Raw genomic sequence first — 19,688 nt, 5'->3', positions numbered from 1 at the left:
TTGCGATGAGGCAACAAACGGCGCTATATCTAAGGCGCAGTTCTTTGCCGTGTCTTATGCAATGAAGTGCGTCTTGCTCGATTGCTGCCACGGCTAGGTACAGCCGGGTCGGTTCTGTAGCGCACGATTGAATTTGCGTATTCGAGCGGTAAACCTCGCCAACATTCCACGACAGGGATGCGGTATTCAAAAGAAATGACACACACAACCTGGACCTGGAAATCACATTTTTAATGCATCTTCTCTCCTCCGCGCTGCGCTTCAATGCTCTGCCATGAAATCTAATAAACGAGGCACCAACATTGCCAACGTGGCTAAACATTTATAATTCCATTACGCCACAGCCGTACCAAACGGATCGTACTACATTCGCTCCAAAAAAAGCGGTCCTTCGTATGGATGGAAGGTGAAGTATCTTTATTGAAATGCTCAAGGCGCAGAACCCGCCTTCACCTCATGAGTTAACCTCTCTCAGGAAAGCGTTTCGAATCTCTGAAACGACGATAAGAAGATTTCGTACGTTGTTTGTTTCGCATAACCCGTGCCCCTGCTGCCGCCTCGTTGGCATTTGATTTCATATTTACCAAAACGCGTTACATCAAGATCAAGCAACTGATTTGCAATAACATTTATTTTTCTGCATACGCTTAGCAAGCATCTTAAACATTACAGTCTCAGGCAGCATGAAGAACATTACATTTCTCCGTGCTCTATAAGACTTTATTCGGTTTTAAGTGGGACTGCTCGCTCCCTGTGCTTTTATCTGTTGAAACTACGCTGCTTTCTGTGGTTCTATTATTTACCTTTAACAAATCGATTTGCCGAAACATTGTATTTGGTTGGCCCGTTCTTCTCACGCACTGTTACCGCACCCAAGCGTTCCGAGGCATCGATATCGACGCAAATGCTACTCGCGATGCATCGCGAACCTACGCATGCAGCGTGCTTAAGGCAATCAGAATTAATGAAATAAATTTTCATAAACCCCAATTACACTCGCGATCCATATCGGATCGTTTGCCCTGGTTCGCCGCAGCCGTACAAAAAGCGAGCAGCGTGAAAATTCTAAAAGCCATTCGAGCATTACGCGCGAGCAGGGTGATAAGGTGTTTTGGCTAAAGTTGGCTGCCAGCACGTCGTCGGCGTCTCGGCTGTAAGGGATGGAAAACTTGCAAGTCATGCTGGTCTTGGCGCGCCTTGCTGGCTTCAACTGTTACCTTTATCATGAAACGCAGGATGGCTTCGTGTCAACATTTTCCCGGTCCGGGTTTTGTTTGTTCGTCGCGAACTTGGTTGCGTACGTGTACTTCGCCATCGCCAATGTGCTCAACCTGAAAATTTACACCTACACCGGTTCGGTAATCGTGGACACGGCAGGAAAAGTTATCATCGAATTAGGCTACTTCGATTTCATTATCATTGCGTTGGACAGATTGTATCAGTACCACTGGACCACCGAGCTGCTGAATGGATTGCGCTCGATTGACAAAGAACTAGACGCCATAGATGCTCGACGGCCTCGTGCTTACCGCAACAGTGAGCAACTGTTCCAGATGGTCCTGCTGATGTTCTGCATCTTCTGTGCGATAGCTTACTCGGTGTACGTTATTGAGGGTGGCATCGAAATCTTGAACTTGCCCATGTACATCAGTCACCAAATGCTCGGTGTTACTTTGGGGATTGTTACCAGTACTTTCTACGCCGAAGTGTACGAGTTGCGCTTACGCTTAAATGACATCAATAACCACATACGGTGAGCTTACGGTACGGTGTAGCGTTTCAAGCAAGTAGTTTAAAGTTCAGCATATTTCACTCCGTCAGCAATACCATATGCGACGCGAACTTCCACAATTTGCGACCTGCTTACGGCAGACGAATCATCAACATTACCAACAAAAACGACACCAATTTGCGAAAAAATCTCGTCGCACGTTTGGCGTTGATGTACGATGAGCTGCACAGCATTTCAACGAAAATCAGCAATCGTTACAAATTTGTGGTACGTACGAACATATCGACACTAGCTGAACACTAGCCGCAAGCAAAGCCCATACATAAAAAACTAACGATATATGCTTTAGTTTACAGGATACTGCATTGTGAATATAATGTACGGCATCATGGCGACGTACACATTCTACCGCGCTATCTTCGAAGCAGAATATGCAAATCGATATTCTATCAGCATATTTTTGGTTTGGGACTTGATATACAAATTCAGTCTGTTTCAAACGATGATCTGCTGTCACCTGCTGCATATGGAGGTTCGTAAATAAGGCAGCCTCGGTTGATTGCCGATTTTGATGAACAAGTGTGTTTGGGCTTCTCATTCGCTGTTAAATGATCTTAAATCCATTCGATCCTAGTAAAAATCTGACAGCCAGCTTCATCTTATCTCTTGTCTCTTGGTTTAGGGTAAAAAGACGGCCTCATTGATCAGCATCGCAATGTCCCAAGAAACAGAAAAGCAATGCATTCAGAAGGTATGCTGAACTAGCCTCGCAGGTTTGAACTGCTTTTTAAAGTCGTTTTCCCTTGTAGATGCACAGCTTTCTTTGCCAAATACAACATAACTCCATCAAGATTACTACTTACATATTCGACGTTAACATGATCGCATTCTTCGGTGTAAGTATCTTCATCATACTGCGAACAACTTTATCTGTATTCATTCTCACTGTATTTTTGTTTTACTTTCATACTTCAAACACAGATATTTTCAACTATCATGACGTATTTGTTCATATTGCTACAGTTTACTGGCTGATGCTTACAGCATTATAAATAATCCGTATTTAAGAAACCAGACCAGTGAAATAGTTATTGCTCTCACCGACTCACGCGCCCCTTTCTGCTCACTCTCTTGCTTAACCCATTCCTGTTGAATGGTGATGCGTCTAAAGCTCGCTAACACCTCGCTATCTCGCAGCGAAAGATACGGCTTGCTTCCAGTCAACAGCGCCAGCACTTCCAATGGAGCCGCCCAGCCGCCGCTGGAAGAGTTCGAATGGAGTCCACCTGTTTCAACCGAAACTGCCGCCTTATTCTCAGACAACCGAACGCGAACCCGAAACCATCGAGCAAGGGCTGCTGGGCGAGAGCGCATGTCCGACGAACACGCTTCATGCGAGCACAGCGCCACGATTGCCGGCTTCGGTACCATCGCTCTTCCGTTCGGGACACGTTCAAACGGAAACGGATGTTTAGAACCTCTCCAGTCTCGTGGAAGCCGTGCATCAGTCAAATTCGGACGATGTGTTGCAGCCACCGATTGGCACTCCTGCGCGACGTACATTACACCAGCTTCGTGAGTGTCGGCGGACGAAAAAAAAAACGGCACTATCGTTAAAGCATACTCACCCCTTGATTTAAGCTTCCCTAGCGCAAGTATGGAGTCACCGTTCAGATTTTACGCTTGAACTGTTCAACACGGCTCGCTTGTACACGGTATACGGAAAGGATTTTTCACGTGCTTTGATTATGTAAATAAAGCCACCGAGTGTTTCGCGTTGTGCACGGTGAATGACAAATGTGTTTCTGCCAGTCCATCCGCTACGATCTTGGGTGCGTGAAAATCGGCCGCAGGTGAAAATCGAAATGTAAGTGTACCGAATCGGCATCTTGCCAGCTCTTGCATGGCACCAGTAGCATCTGTTGGATTATCCCTCATTAACATGTCACCAAAACGAGATACACGGTGTGTGCTTCAAACCACCGCGGTGCTTAGCCAGTGAGAGGAATTCGAGCTATGGGGGTTGCGACCGTGCAGTGAAAATGGGTAAGGTGTGTTCGTTCAAGTGAAATCGTGGAATTGAGATGGAAAGTGCAAAGATGTCCTGAGCTTAACCGCTTCTGGCGGTGACTTGAGTTTGGGGCAGAAATAACTTCGGCTTCGTCCCTCACACACCTTCAGCACGGAGCATTGAAACGGAAAGTTTCCATCACAGTCAGTCGTCGTAGTGCGGCTCCAGTGACAGTGATAGCGCCGGAACGAACCGATATTCCCACGGTCAACGGAGTGTTAGTGTTAGTGTCGCAAAAGTTGTGCTCCACCATGCCCTACCGCAGGCAATACACTGGATGCGGCGCGTTTGCTCCAGCGAGAACCTCGCCAGTTAAATTGTGCGAAAATTGATCTGAGTTTGGGGCAAGAAAACTTTTTGCCTTCTCGACCGTGTGCCATCTTCGCCCTTCTAACCGGGCTAACATTGGTGCTTCGTTTGTTAGGTATCTCAATGTATGCTGACTTGACTTTGGTGAAGCTCTAGCGTGGCGGAGCGTGGTTGAACATAAAACGCAGTGCCCTGGACGAGGTAAGCGAGAGACGGTGACCGCAGAAAGCTTTAGGTGGGCCGTCATGAGAAGCTACGGGGTTTGTTTATATGAAGAAGACGAGCATACAGAAAACACACGAGCAAAGCACGACCGAGTTCTCCTAGCTGGCTGGGAAGACATAAAATCGATAAACTTTACTTATCGCTCGTTACAAGGATGCGGTTCTGTTCTGCTCCGTACGGAAACCTTCGCCGAATGCATGAGGGCGATCAAGCCGGAGCAAAAATGTTTCAAATCGTTTATGAATTTATCTTTCCCTCGCCACACCAATAATGGACCTTTGTTTTTATGAATCCGCACACTTCCGGTTCACTGCTTGGGCGTTGTTGCTCTCCGTTCCGGTACTTGCGAGATAATGCGTACACTAAAATTGCACAAATTATACTTCTTTTCATCCAGGGCGTGGCTTACAGTCCCCGCCTTACTGCCATCATAAAAGTGTGAGCTTTACTTGCTACGCATCGCCACCAGAGACGTTGGTCGCCTAAAATGTGTTAAAATGTGCCGTACACTCCATTGCCCATCCATCCAACATCGAGCACGTAACCGCGTCTCCCGCACTCACCCGGGACGCTTTCAAGAGCCATCCCTGAGGGATAAAGTCACTGAAAACAATTTCTTCGCTCTTTAATTGACTCACAAAACAAACGCCTGACAGATGCTTGATGTAACCGACTAACCATGAAAACTCAATTATCCTTTTTCCGTGGCGGGCGGCAGAAACGTGGGCAGAACGAGGATGGTAGGTGGAGTTCATCCTCGACCGGCCTACGCTGGTCAATCCCGCACGCTTATCCACCCATCCGTCTAGTACGGTAATTTTCCACGATGCTGAATACGTAACATTCCCAGCAAAAAGAGAAAATGGTGACCAATAACGCAAAAAAGACCCGTGAACAACCGTGTAGCCCATGCATGCTCGCCGCTAGCCAGCTGTCCTTTCAGCACGGAAGGCTTCCAGGAACTGTCCACAGTGAACGTAACGCCGCACTGAATTATGGTCGGTTGTTGTGCTTGTGCTGGAAAGGTTCATTTTTCCATTTTCTTTTTTCTCACTTGCCCGTTTGTACGTGTCCGCACGGGATACGAGAGATCCCGACGGGATCGAGAGAATTAAACCGGGCCGTAGGAGGAACAGAGCGCGAGTGTATGGAATCAACTTGAAGGCGGACTAAACTGCACTCACGCTCATCAGGACGCTTGTGTCCTGATCGATCCATCAGCTCTGTTTGTTCCCCTTGCTGCCCTACTGAGGTTCACTGTGTTCTTGCCCTTTTCTCATCAGCATTCTACTCCGACGCTCGTGTGTCCTCGTGTGATAAATTTACTACCACTCGCTGTTGCTACTGATGGCAAACTTGTCCAACAAGAGTTCCGTACTTCTTATCGAACTTCTCCCCCGCTCGCTGCTGAGCATTGAGCACGATTTTTCCTAAGCCATCAGTTAGAAAAACTGAATTCAAACGCAGAACACATCAAAACTCAATTACCCATGTGCTTCCGCCTGTCCAAGAAAACCTCCATCAAGGGTTACAACATAGTGGCTGGGTTTGCATTTGTGCGAGTGTCGGTGTGTGCGTGTGTGAGCACTGTTACGGCAAAGTTGGCTGCCATACACACAGGCGCCACTGGTTTTCTTCGCATCCCTCGTTGAGTCGCAAATCGCTTACCGCAAGGATGATCTTCCCGTGGAAGTGGCCCGATAACAGTGGAAATGAGCCGGTAACCGGTAACTGGTTGAGTAAATAAAAATTCCCCCATGTCCTCAGGCTCGGAAACGTTGGTTATGCCAGCCCTGCGAACGAGGAAATAACCACTCGAGCAGTAGCGAGCTCGCTAACTGCACAATAGGAATGATTGATTGGGTTATGGATTGAATTTCTGTCCGCCACCTACTTTCGGTCCGGTCTCGGTTTGGGTGTGTCCCTTTCGCTCCGCGACGGAGATGCATATCGCGTTCACGTGACAGTCCGAACCGACTGTCCGTCGAACCGGAAACTCACTTACAGATTTCCACTCATCGTACATGCGGTTCGAGGCTATAGATCCGATGCAGCGCGATGCACATGGAAAGAAAAGCGTCCGTGCCTTCAGTATTATTGCATGAACCTCAAATTATCTGCTGAACATACGAAACCCTTGAAACCTTGCTTACGAATCGCAAACGAGAAGAGCTAGTGGAAAAAGGAATAATTCAATCGTTGAATTCCAACACTTGTCATTGAACCGTTCATGGCGGCTGACTGTCCTCCGAGCGCTCCGCACCCCGCGCACAGCGAGCTGATGAGTTCGTCAAATCGCCCTACTCAGCAGAACGATCATGGGGCCAGCAGCCGTGCAGTTATTCCAGCTACTCGGCAGTATTTGCCACTTCAGGAGACTCTTCTACTCTTCTCCAGGCGCTGCAAAGTGGCTCAAAGTGACAGGCACTACGTCAGTTAGCAGCACATTCACTGTCACTTTGCCGTCTCCAGACGAAACAAGCGACTTCCGTTGGCAAACCACCCTGTCACAAGCATCCCTACTCTTCCCCACGCAATCGCCATGTAAGAAACGCTCGCTCCGTTCGCTCCTCCAGAATGCGAACGAAGAAAACGATTCAACTCATCGCAACCCTCCGGTCGGGTGGTCGCACCAAGGACCACGGACAAAAAAAGACATTCTCCATCTCCTCATGGGCGTGTGCGTGGGTTTCATGCCTTTCATCTGTATGTGGCAGTATGGACGACTAAAGCAACCCTCTTCATGTGTATGTGGACAGGGAGTGAGAACTTTTGGCAGAATTCTTGCCAGCATCTTGCAAAAAGCAAGCTACACACACCAGTGAGATGCTAACCATTGGGAGGATAATTGAATAAAATGGTATTTTTATATAATTTACAGTTTTCCCTTGGGCCATTGGGCTGCGCTCGATGTTTTTATGGTTTTCTCACTGATTATTTGGCTAGACGACGCTGCTTCGCCTAATGGTACCAAGAAAAGGATTTTTCCTCCAGCCAAGGCCTTGGTCGATTGACAAATGAAAGCAACATTCAAGCTGCTACTGAAGAACTACGCTCATACCATCGGTTATTGTTGACACACACTTGATTATACGCGTTTTTTATTCTGCTTCATCTTCTTCTACTACAATCTCGGAAAGTCTCGGCCAGCCATTTTTGGCTTTCTTTGACTTGATCTTACCCTCAGCTGGATAGTCAGCCTTCATTCAAAGGTAATGTCAAGGATATTAAATAAATGATCACATCTTTTGTGACTAATATGGCTGATCATCCTATTTCGATTGGACTTTGTAAACGATTCTTCTATAAACTTATATTTATCAACTTTAATGATTAATTTCCGTCATTTAATCCTACGGTGGTTTCTGCAGCTGCAGCAAACGCCGGTGCATGCAAACAATCAAAATGTAAACGATTCTTCTATAAACTTATATTTATCAACTTTAATGATTAATTTCCGTCATTTAATCCTACGGTGGTTTCTGCAGCTGCAGCAAACGCCGGTGCATGCAAACAATCAAAATGTAATTCCAACACACACAAACACACACACACACACACACACACACACACACACAGACTCACTTGGTAACATAAATGGTCCATCTTTTCATCTCAGTTACTTCAGTTCATCAACAGCAAAAATCTCGTTTTGATCCTAAGCAACCAGCAAACCATAAACATCTACGTCACTTCCTTACAATTAACTCTACGATCAATTCCAAGTCCATTCAATCAACAAACCCATAAATTTCCACCACATCGAATCCGAATCGACACACCAAAGCCACAAACATTAGCCCACCGACTCCCCGACAACCGCATCCGTCGTCCTGCCGTATGCACTAAAATACTACTAACATTTCGTACCCAACTCCAGCCCCCGAACACATCCAAACCAACACAGAGCGCTACGGCAGACGAGGCTTGTGCCTGACTTACAAATAAATTAAGCTTATTTGGAGGCCAACGATGCCGATTTGGATGGCCGATTGGTTTTAGTGTTTGGGGTAGATTGTTTTGGATATAGGTGCCGGACGGTTGAGTAGATAAATGAAATACCATAAAAATTGAATTACTGCATCTTAAGAAGAGTGGAACAAGGTTGAGGGACATTTTTTTATAATTTCTAATGACATTTGGGTCACAATTCAAACAAAACTGACACGACTAACCCAATCATCATTCATTTGGGAAACATGTAGCACGGATAACCGTATTTATTTCATGTAATCTCCGCTTGCAGCCCAAACGCTTGTCTAAAACTTGCCAAACCACACGGATGCTCCAATATTTCTCGATTATGGAATCCCCCAGGGAAAAATGTCCAAAATATATTACTTAGTTCCGACAGCACTTGAGAGCAAACGAAAACGATAGCGTTCTTCTCAAATTTTCGCCCATTCAACCACAACCAACCGTGCCGGCGTAGAACCCAAATCAACCGCCTAAAGATTGAGCGATTGAGTGCTTTTATTTATATTTATTACAATCAATTGCCGAACTGGGACCAACTTTTTGCCAGGGTAAGCTATTAAATTGATTTTTATTTTATTTGTGCTCTCGTTAGTACTAAACGGTTTCCACTTCTTGCGCTGCACGGTTCCACCGGGGCGGGACATTTCCGTTCACCGAATGTTCGCTAATGTACAGTCGTTCCAATGAAAGGAACAAATGTTATTGATAATGTTTCGCGAAGCTTTTTTGTTCCTTGGCTAACTTTTATATGTATTCCAGGCGTTAGATAGCCATTTTCTTCGACGAATTCACAGTCTTCCAGTATGTGCAGTAGATGTTGCTAACCAAATGATAACAAAACCCCAAACCACCAAGCAAACCTCGAGCCTGGAGCAAGATTGCGGCTAGCTTGCCTCTCATCAACAACTATGTTCACAACTCGTCCAAGCCATGTGCATTGCTTGGTGGATTCTAGTCGGTGGCTACCGCCGGGTAGCTAGGAAAAGAGGGCCAGAATTGTTTATGACACTTTGACGGTATTTCGCCGTCGTCTAAATAACAGCAGGGACAAAAAGAATTCGCCCGTCGTAGGAGTGAGTAAAGGCACAAAACCTGATTGCTTCCGGTAAGGAGGGAATTTCGGAATTATGTTGTGCGCGTTTTTCTGACAGAAATGACCACATTCTACGACGGAAAATTCGTAAGGAATTTCGTGCCTGCTCCCACTAACTGCATGTTTCTTGCTTTCCTTTCTTTCTTTCAGCAAACTTTGTACACCGTCATCGATTTCTAGTGCTCGGAATAGATGCAGTACGTTTAGCGCTGTGACAGACGAAGAGTTTAAACCACACGCACATTGTAAAGTTCTTCGTATGGATGCCAACCGTTGTGATTAAGGCAGCGTGCACAAGTGGACTGTGAATAATCAAGCTTTTTCCAAAAACGCATCACTTCAGCGCCGGTCACATCTTTGCAGAATATAGACTTACCAGAAAAAATATAACTTTCCCACTGTTCCGTCGCAGTGCGAAAAAGAATAACCACCATACAAATCATGCACAGAACCACACGACCAGCCGGGCGAAGATAAATGATGGCAGCCGGGAGCCGGGACTCGAAGCAAACAACATTCAAAACAACAATATTGGCAGAAGCGAACGAGTAAACGAAGGGAAACTCTATCGCGGACGTAGGGCCTTGGCAAGCTGTCTTCGATGCTTTACGGAGCGTCTTCTGTTCAAGCAAAAAATAGCAACCAGAGCAACACAAAAGATCGTTCACTTCTTCCCGGTATCAAACTCTTGCGAAGGTCCATCAACACTTTTTCGCACGTCACCACCCACCGAGGCAGATCAGATTCATCAAAACCGTCCACGAAAACAAGCCTCCGTGGGACCTTGTTATCACACTGCCGTGACAGGATACCCACAGTACAGTGCGCCTTCGACAGCTCCTATATTAAGTTAGCTTTTATTTTGCAAAAGCTTTGTTTCTTCTTCTCTCTACTCGCACCAAAGCCCTGTCCATGCCGAGCAACAACGTCGAGCGCTCGGTCACAAATGGTTTCTCGCTTAACAATTTCCATGTAACGGACGCACTCCTTGCCCTTGCCAACCCACAAAGTGTCAATTCATCAAGGGAAAGCAGTTGCCAGGACAACTTCGGGAAAAAACCTCCACCAACCACCATTTACATTCTCCGCCCTGTTAAATACACACGGCAAATATGAATGTCCTTTCGGACTGTCAATCAATCGATGTGTTCCGATTTATCGAAATTGATGGCATTGTCGCTTAGAGGACGGTAGCAGTCGTCGCATCTTCCAATCAGAAATCAAAAGTGTTAAAAGTACGGCACCAACACAAAGGCGAGGGGAGCGATCGATATACATTCAGCGGTACAAGTGTTAGTGTTGCACACAGTTCTCATCTTTGAGGCAAACAAACACCAAACCTTCAAAAACATCCGCTGGAAACGGCTCTCAAGAGTGAAAGAATGTTCACACGCAAAAAGCGTCTGGGCCAGATTGGCAAAGTGTGGGAAATTTGTTGTCAGTTGAAAAGTGCTGGAAGTTCCACCTCATCCGCTACATTGTATTTCTTTACACGTGCAACCTGTTCGTAAAAGATTTTACCGAAGAAAAAAATCGCGCCATTCTGCAACGAGTGTGTATGTGTGTTCAGTGTTTGCTCAATGTGTGTGCTGCTAAGCCTCCTAGTAACCATCGCGTCTGGCGGTGTATCATGTGCAGTCAGCTTTAGTGTACGATGAATACAGACGCCCTGGGCATACTAGGAAAATCAAACCCCCCATACTTTAAGTCCAAAAGTATCGTATTCAACAGAGTAGTGCATACAGTGTTTAGTGCGTGTGTGTATGTGTGTGAGTATGTGTGTGTGCGTGATGTGTGAGAAAATAATGAAAAAAAGGCGCCAGCAACTCATTCAGCCTCCATTGCCACTCGCAGGCTCCTGCTAGAGAGTTTTCTGCGGCCGTGAACGAAGCTGTTGGTGATTTTACCGACGGCAACAGTATCGCCGTGGTTGAACTGAAAACACTCCGCTGCCAACGACCGTCAGGCAGCACCCGTCAGTCTGTAGGACGTCTCTAGGGCGGGTGGAAAATAATGGGAAAAAACATGGCATCAATTTCCACGACGATTCTACTGCTAATATGGAGTACAGGTAAGCCCCATCATGATGCACACACCTGTCGACTGCGCTTAGGACCACATCATCGTATCGCACTTCATGCGCTAATGGGCATTGCGCTTCTAGTTTCACCCATCTTTAAAATCATTTATACATTTGTTAAAAACATTGCGGTGTCTATCAGGATCGGCACCAGCCCTCGGCGGACACAAAAAACAACTCTGCTGATCTCTAATTGGTTATTGATTGATGATTGATTATCGAGCATGGGTTAACAAATGAGCTTTAGTGGCTGTTGTTTGCTCAACACATGTACCGACGATTTCGGCTTACCATGGCTCAGATTGTTGAACCTATCGTTACCGTTAATGAGTCAATAAGTTTGTGTACGATTGCCTCCATACGCACCGCGGGTTTACGCAACCGTTATGAGACTCTATTTGTTTAGGGCAATGATAACAACATTTCATTTTGCATTAACTATTTCGCACGAAACATAACACTGGTACCTGTGCAATTTATGTTGCCCATGCCCAAACTAAACTTCAGCCAAGCACACACGCACCCGCACATTAACAAATGCACGCCATTTCGGGTGAAATTCATCGCAATCGTGAGGAACGAAAGGCGCACGCATACCTGTCGGCTTTTCCACGACCCCTGACGAAATTGTTTGACATTTTATGAATAGCTCTTTGTGTTATGATTAATGGCGCTCCATAGACCCCTAACGACGTGACCGAATTCTTTTCTAACCGAGCCTGTACTTCTTACCCTCGACTTTTGTGACTCGCGTACTTTTCTTCCTCCGGTGAAACAATATTGAATCTCTTGCAAAATGTACTGCGATGCTGTCAGTGCTCTGATGCAGGATGTGATTGATTACCCAAAAACAAAATCAAAAATTTACCACCAACCAACACTGATACCTTTTTCCACAGAAACACAACTTTCCCCGCTTGAACCCTTGCATTACATTTTGGGCGCAAGTACATCCACAGCTAGAGGCAGCTATGATCTTCGTGGCAGTATTTGTGACTGACTATGAAGACTTGGACTTCGGGTTCGAACGAATCTTCCAAACATTGACATAAACATGCTGAACTATTTATGTTAAGTTAGGTCACGCGTTGTTCCTCACCTGGTGTGCTCTAGTCATCAGATTTATGTAGCATTTTTTATAGTTTCGTTTCACTGGAAGTTATGGTTCGAAAGGTTGTGAATTGGAGCTGCCCCAAACATTTGTAATATTAAAAAAATCTTATAATGTCAATTTGCCGCCTATAATTGAACAATGCATTTCTTTCAACTACTCTATTCCCTTCTCTTCAGAACTGACCATTGGCAGCATAAGAGTCGACGAAAACCGGGATAACAGTGAAGGTATCTATGAACATCGACTGGCTTCTTGTCGCTTTGCATCATGCCTTTTGCTTTGCACCTACACTTAGTAGTTTAGATTTCTTTCAGGGGTAGTTTAGACGTTCCATTTTTTTTCGAGTTGAATAGCAAAATCATGCCACAAAGAATTTGGGGCGACCACAAAAAAACCCACCTTCGCTTGTACAGATATCATAACGCAACATTAACAATTTTTTGTGTTGCTATTCTCTGTTGCGTTTTATCTAATGCTAGGCAATGCATGAACCGGGAAAACTTTAACGTGTGGTTTCTAGCAGCACAACAATGTGGCCATGAACAGTGCAATATCCTCATGGCTAATCATAAACATGAAACATTATCAACGTCTCATATTTCAACGGCTTTTCACCGACCGAAAATGTTTCCTAGCGGCGTTGAACGGCGGAAAACGAATCCTGCCCACTCTACCGCCAAGAAAAGCAAAAATGACTTATGAAAGAAACACACAAAAGTGGCACCAAAACTGTTGGGTTCCGAACCGCCACAGCAGGCAAATAATGCTAACCTTTTAACGGAGCTGATTATGATAATTAATTCATGTATTCTTTGGGTGTGACTTTCCAACCGTTTCGTGCCCCTTTTTTGTTGCTCTTTTGGTTCTTCGTGGCCCGCCGTACGTATGCCACACCGCCAATATGCGCATTCTCCCATTTGGCAAATAAAAATTATTTCCCTAATTGTTTCAGTATGGTACGGGACTCAGCTGTCCCTTCTTAGCATCATAGTCGCTCTATGCATAAACTCCCGGCCGCCATTGTGTTGTGAGAACACCAGCAGCTAGTAGCGGCAGCCATTTTCCCGATGCGCCTTTTTAAACATGGAAATTATTTTTCTCACCATCGTTTTGAATGCTCGTTTTATTGCTTTTTCATTCATAAAATGTTTCCGTTTCGGCGCAATTTTTTTTGGCGGTGCTTCCGACATTCCAACGGTTGTAGGATATCGTTTCAAGCTTCTTTTTTTACTGACGATTATAAAGCTCCACATATCACATCGTAAATTTGTTCTACATCCTAAGTTTATTGTTTTAGCAAACTAGGACATGGCATGATGATAGTATGATAGTTGTCCACAACACTACCGAAACCGTCTTTTCCAGTGAAAGGTACGGCCTTTTCCGCCATAAAGAAGAACTCAAAGACAGATAACAGTTAACCTATACTATTGTTTGACAATGTTAGCAACAATTTAGCAAAACATGTGCCATATTAATTCGAAACATTCAACTAAAAAGCCAACAATTGCCTAGAACTAGACACTTTAAGCGACGTTATAAGCTGCATCCGCAACACTGTGTTACCTTACTCAAGCTCGTTTGAGATGCATTTCGACGGTTCAAGCATCCAGAGCAGATGAGCAAAACTTTTGAAGTTTATGTGGAGCATCCGCGTATCACGTTAACGTGAATAGCTTCCGTTGCCTTCCGAAGCGGCAGCAGCAGCAGGTGTATTGCATCAGAGATTGTTTCTTTCAAAGTCTCCACCGCATCCAACCAGCTTTTTCATCTAACATGCAGCGTACTGCTGGTACATCGTTCATTGAAGGATGCATTTAACCAAAACCGCATCGCCAGTGATTGCATTATCACGCGAGTTAATATTCAAACTCCACACAAGCTTCCTCGCTGGCTTGGTGACACCAGCGTTGTTAGCATCGCCACCTTTGCTACTTACTTTAATTTGCTGTCCCTGCTTTCGCCGTGCTACGAACCGTTACCGTTACTTGTCCCTTGTCGGAGATAACCGATCTTGTGCGGTTCTCGCTCGACATTTACTCGCGCTTGGCACACTGTGATGGCGTTCCCACTTTACGCCAGCTCAGCGATGAAACACTTTTATCAACACAGGCACACGTAAATACTCTCGTCCACACAGGGAAAGGATACAGGTAGTGAGAAAACTAACCAACATCCCGGTTCGCTTTATCCGTTTCGCTATAGTTTGAGATTGGATTTCCTGAAGCATAAATAGCGCAACCGCGAGATACCGGGTCCACAAGCTTTAATCATGAACCTCCTAGCCCTCACGTACTTTCGACTGACGTGAATAAGTTCTGACGATGGTTCCGCTTTTAACACCTGTTCCTGCGCTGCGTGTCGTCGTAATCTCCTTTTTGGGTGATTGTTCCACCTACAGCACTAGCCCGATCCGAGCTAAATGAACGAAAGCTGAACTAAACGAGTAGCAGCGAGCTTCTCCACCTCCCATACGATCCTGCAGTCTGTCCTACAACTTTCCACAATCTTTTCGTCTTCCAAATATGCACCACGATCCACCTTCGCTTGCAGTGCATGCCACGTGTCCTTGTACACTTTCACCTCTTTTCTCCGTAGGACCCACTTTGGCACAATGCATTTTGCTAAAGTAAATTTTACGGTTTCCCGGTTTGAGTGAAAAACATAATTATCGCTTTCGCACAAACATACCCAGCCACACGTGCACACAACATGTAATAAGACCATGTGAATGTTCCTCGCCTGACTCTGGGAAAATTGTGTTCGTAAACTTTCCTGTCGCTAGATCTCATTCTGTTCGGGGCGAAAAATGTCTTTCCTGCTCAAGGCTGTGCTTAATTCTTTACTATATGATCAACGGAATAAGAAACCAGCTCTCCACTCGTAAGACTTGTCCCCCATTCCAGCTAAGAAGGTCTGGTTTCGCTTCAAACATTCCACGCAACGGTAGGAAAGTAGCGAAAGAAGAATGAGTGCCGGTGACAAAAGTTTCCGTACCACCTCCTGTTCTCCGCCTTTTTTTTTTTATTTTGTTCACTGCACACATTTCACTTCAAACTCTCGGGTAAATTGAGCTTCGCACATCCCTTTCCTGATCCTTTCGAAATTCATTTCGCTCCTTCCTTCCGGCGACATTCACCGGGAGGACTTTCTTCCGGTCCGCACTTACCGAAATGAGCACGAAGGTGAGACTATAGTAACGGTAGGCGAATACCTTTGCCACGAGCATTGTACAGCGCACAGCGTTCTGGGAACTCTTAGTTTAATATATTTAAATTCAGTTCCCATTCTCCGGTCACACACACACACACACACACACACTTACCATGCGCAAACCTGAGAATGCACGAAGAAGCGGAATGAAAAATGATGACAAACCTCCAAGCAAAACTTTTTCGCTTGTTTAATTTAGTCGTTAATTAGATTATGCATGTCAATTGTGCAATTCAGAAAGACGGGTCTTGCTTCGCTTACACTCAGCTCGCCATGGCGCGAATGGCTCGAATAGACGGCTCTGATGTGTCTGAAAACAACGTGCCTCCTAAATTGCTTTAGTCTATGCAGGTCTCGCCCGCCCACTGTTATGGCCATTTCTTTTCGAAATGCTTCCGGTTTCATCTGAATGAGCCACAAATTCAAGCCATCGTAGCGAAATGAGGCAAAATTAAGAGAACAAATTTCATTTCGTAATTCGCGTCACAGACGGCCGCTGAAATGGTATGGAAAGGCACCGTGTTCCACGCTGAATGAATATCCCCGTAATGGGAATAAATGAATTTGCAACCAAACTCAACACCGATGACTCTTGTACAATTTATGACACTGGGAAGAAATTAGCACCAAAGACAAACACACACACACACAATCAATTTATTTGTTCAAAAATATTTCGTTATTAAGATTACCCTACCCTGCACAGGGTGGCAGCTCACAGCAGACGAGCTTCTCGTTATCATACTTTTTTGTCATCATTGTCAGGGTCCAACCAATGAAATTGACGTAACCGTAATTAAATTCCCTTTCATATTCTTTAACTTAATTTCCTCGTAATCATTGTTATTCAGAACAACACCGCTTCCGTTTGTCCAAGTGACACCTGCTTCATGCACAAACTTCTACTTAAAACAGCAAATTCTTTAAACTTTATCCAGCATATCTGAGTGTTTTCAGTCTATGTTTCGTAAATTTCACATTTCCGTATTTCACTCTGCAATATCAAAAGTCTATTTACGAAAGTAAGCCTTCATGAGTGTATAAAAACTTATTGAATCTTCAGGACAACAACACAACATTATCTAATGAATCAAAAAACATGCTGGAACCTATGCTGCCTTTCATTCTCTGCCCTCCTTTACAACCACTGGAATTAACCAAATTGTTTGGCCTATCGTTTTGGCCTCGTCTTTTTTGTCTGTTTCCATTACAAACGACTCTTTTCATCATGCTGCCTTAACCCAAAATCGAAATTGCCGACAACGCTTGTACAAGACGTGCACCAAACAATTGTGAACGACATTGTATGCTGACACAATTGCCTCCACGCTCTCGCACATACGCACACACAGCGACAGTGCTGACCTTTTCGGGACGCTGTCCCAAAATCCCCAAGCGCCGAGCGAAAGGATACAAGCATGGGATAATTTATCGCTATTTTATGGAAAATTTACGCACAACACTTCACGTTACATCCTTCCGCTAGCTTATCATATGCCTCGCGCAACAGCCACCCGTTGTCTGATGGCAGCCGGGGCCAGCGGGCCAACGCGACAGTGCAAGACCTTCTTGGGCTGTAGGCGCCTCGAACACGCATGTCCTTGCTGGCGCGTACAACGAAACACCAAAATTCAACGACCATGTTAACTTCGCGAAACAGCCTGTTTCGGATGCTTAGATTTATGATGATTACCAATGCAGAAGGCTAACGACATCGGCCATCCAAATGCTGTGAGACATTCTTGTTTGCTACCTCGACTCATGGGCTCGGCAACAGGATGCATGGACAACCTACTGATTGCAAATGATTACTGCTGTGATATTTGATTACAATGTTTTATGATGATCCCACCCTGATGGGATAGACAATAAAAATAATCGCGCAGCTAGCTGAGCAAAAACGCTCGCTTGTTTTCCATTAACTCTGGACAGTTCTGGTCAGCTCTGGATAATCTGGACAATGCTATACGCCAGAAGCATTCAATAGTCAAACGATGATGCTTTTCGCACCGTTTACCATGGTTCAAGTTTTCTTTGCCAGTTGAGTTTCAATATCAAGTTTCATAAAAATAATCTATAATGGACGTTTTTGCATCTTTAAAAGTATAACAGCCATTGAACGAACTGGATGACTTATAAATTCAATCAATGTGAAAAATATCCAGGAACCCACGCGTACAATCAATACGCGAACCTAACTTTCTGGCTATTCAATTTAATTAACTTTGGCGACAGCGGTTCCAAATACTGTGACAATTAATTTTTCCTAAAGCCTTCTATACCTGTGTAGCAAACGAAAAGTTCATATTTCCCAACATTTCCAATTTTACTACTACGAATGAATTATGAACAAATTTATCGGCAACCCGATAATTATAGACGTATTTCCATCAAACATCATCAAATGGGAGCAAAACCCGTGAACACATAAAACAAAAAGGGTGTCCTACAGCTACAAACCCAGCATATTCTATCGTTTTTGCATTACACACTTTACACACTTTTACATGTCCTGCGTCATGCGGAGCAATATCACTATTCATTTCATTTGCTTCGGCTGACACGGTGACAGTCGTCAGTAGATACATTTTACACTACCTGCATGGCATGTCAAGCACGAACCCCAACGTTGCCCGTACGAATCTTCATTATCAGCATGATGCTTGTGATTATTTTCCAACCAACAAAACCACTTATCGGACAGGTCGTCTGCAAAACTCATATGTATCTCTCACCGGTCATGCAACCAGCTCTGCATTTCAATCGCATCCTCGCACAGCAGCGCAACTCACTTTAACACTGTGGCCGTGCCCTCGTCGCAGCTGTGCTGTACATTTATTTACATTATGCACAGTCGATACCACCGATTGCTCGTCACCCCATCGATTCGTGACCCCTCGGCATATTGAATTTCGAGACAACTCGATTGCAGAATCAATTTTCACTACACTCGATGCGCACCGCTTTCGCTTCCTTTCGCTCTTTGCCTTCCAAATCTGGCTGAATCGATATTGATACTATTTCTCATAAGGGAATGTATGATGCCAGAAGATAGATGCTTCCGTTAGATGCTGTATGGGTGAAAGTCGTAATGCAAATATATTGCCAGTGCAATGGCTAACACTGCCCTCCGAGCCCGCTGAGCGGGCACTGCGAATGCAGGAAGCAAGAGATTTTCCCACTAAGAACTATGCGCTTTAAACACAAATACACAGGCGCTTTAAATGCCATCATCCGTGTGAAAATGGTTCACAATACTTTTCAACTTACGCAATAGCGAGGCAATAAGTGCCAGTCATCCGTACTGACCCCGTAGATAAATCTAACATCGTTTTCGCTTTCTTTTTGCGCACTCGTTCGAAACTTTCACGTTAAAACTGTCCAAAGTTTTTACGCCTCGCTGTCCAAGCATCAGGTGCTGCTGAATGGCATGCCCAATTAATCACGATAGCTAAACACTTTCAGTTGAAACGCCGAGCACCAGAAACTGCACACAGACCGTATATTGAGTGAAACTTTGGCAAAACCTCATCAATTTCGTGGAGGCTAGGGGCCCCGAAAGTTGGTTTCGGCATTAATTGAAACGAAATGACGTCTTTGTTTCATTAAACGATCTGGGAAATGCTTAAAACGTCCCCATAGACCACTCCATATCATTATTTCACCTAGAATGAAAAAAAAAATTCATTTGAACAATTCATCTTCAAGCAAATGAAATCCTTTTCCTCGTTTGTCCGATTGTACCAGCTATCATGCAATAGCCATATTTCCCATTATGAAGCTTTTTTTTATTCTTGTCCTTTTATGATTCAAGTTATTTGCAATTTAAAAATGTATACATGACGAAAAGCTTCTATTTATGATAAGGAGACA

The 19,688-nt window shown here is 44.7% G+C and overlaps 2 protein-coding genes across 8 annotated transcripts in view; both read left to right on the top strand.

The window, feature by feature from the left end:
- Nucleotides 1-1,160: 1,160 nt before the first annotated feature.
- On the top strand, nt 1,161-2,767 carry LOC118502500. Its single transcript, XM_036034732.1, has 5 exons — nt 1,161-1,753; nt 1,822-1,999; nt 2,415-2,483; nt 2,542-2,628; nt 2,714-2,767. The coding sequence occupies exons 1-5, from the start codon at nt 1,161-1,163 to the stop codon at nt 2,765-2,767; spliced, it is 981 nt and encodes a 326-aa protein (XP_035890625.1).
- Nucleotides 2,768-3,111: 344 nt separating this feature from the next.
- Nucleotides 3,112-19,688, top strand: part of LOC118517574 (zwei Ig domain protein zig-8-like) — a 56,208-nt gene continuing 39,631 nt past the window's right edge. Inside the window, exons 1-3 of one of the 7 annotated variants that reach the window (XM_036063826.1) lie at nt 3,112-4,313; nt 9,559-11,479; nt 12,779-12,829. In XM_036063826.1, the coding sequence (XP_035919719.1) occupies nt 11,422-11,479; nt 12,779-12,829 (109 nt within the window). In that variant the 5' untranslated portion in view covers nt 3,112-4,313; nt 9,559-11,421. Of the gene's footprint in view, nt 4,314-8,844; nt 8,864-9,558; nt 11,480-12,778; nt 12,830-19,688 lie in introns of those variants that run through there. The other 6 variants (XM_036063827.1, XM_036063822.1, XM_036063821.1 and 3 more) reach the window with 6 other exon arrangements.

This window comes from Anopheles stephensi, chromosome 2 (assembly GCF_013141755.1).
Source record: "Anopheles stephensi strain Indian chromosome 2, UCI_ANSTEP_V1.0, whole genome shotgun sequence".
Classification (NCBI taxonomy): domain Eukaryota; kingdom Metazoa; phylum Arthropoda; class Insecta; order Diptera; family Culicidae; genus Anopheles; species Anopheles stephensi.
The sequence above is the reverse complement of the archived record's forward strand: the minus strand, read 5'-3'. Positions and strand labels throughout refer to the sequence as shown.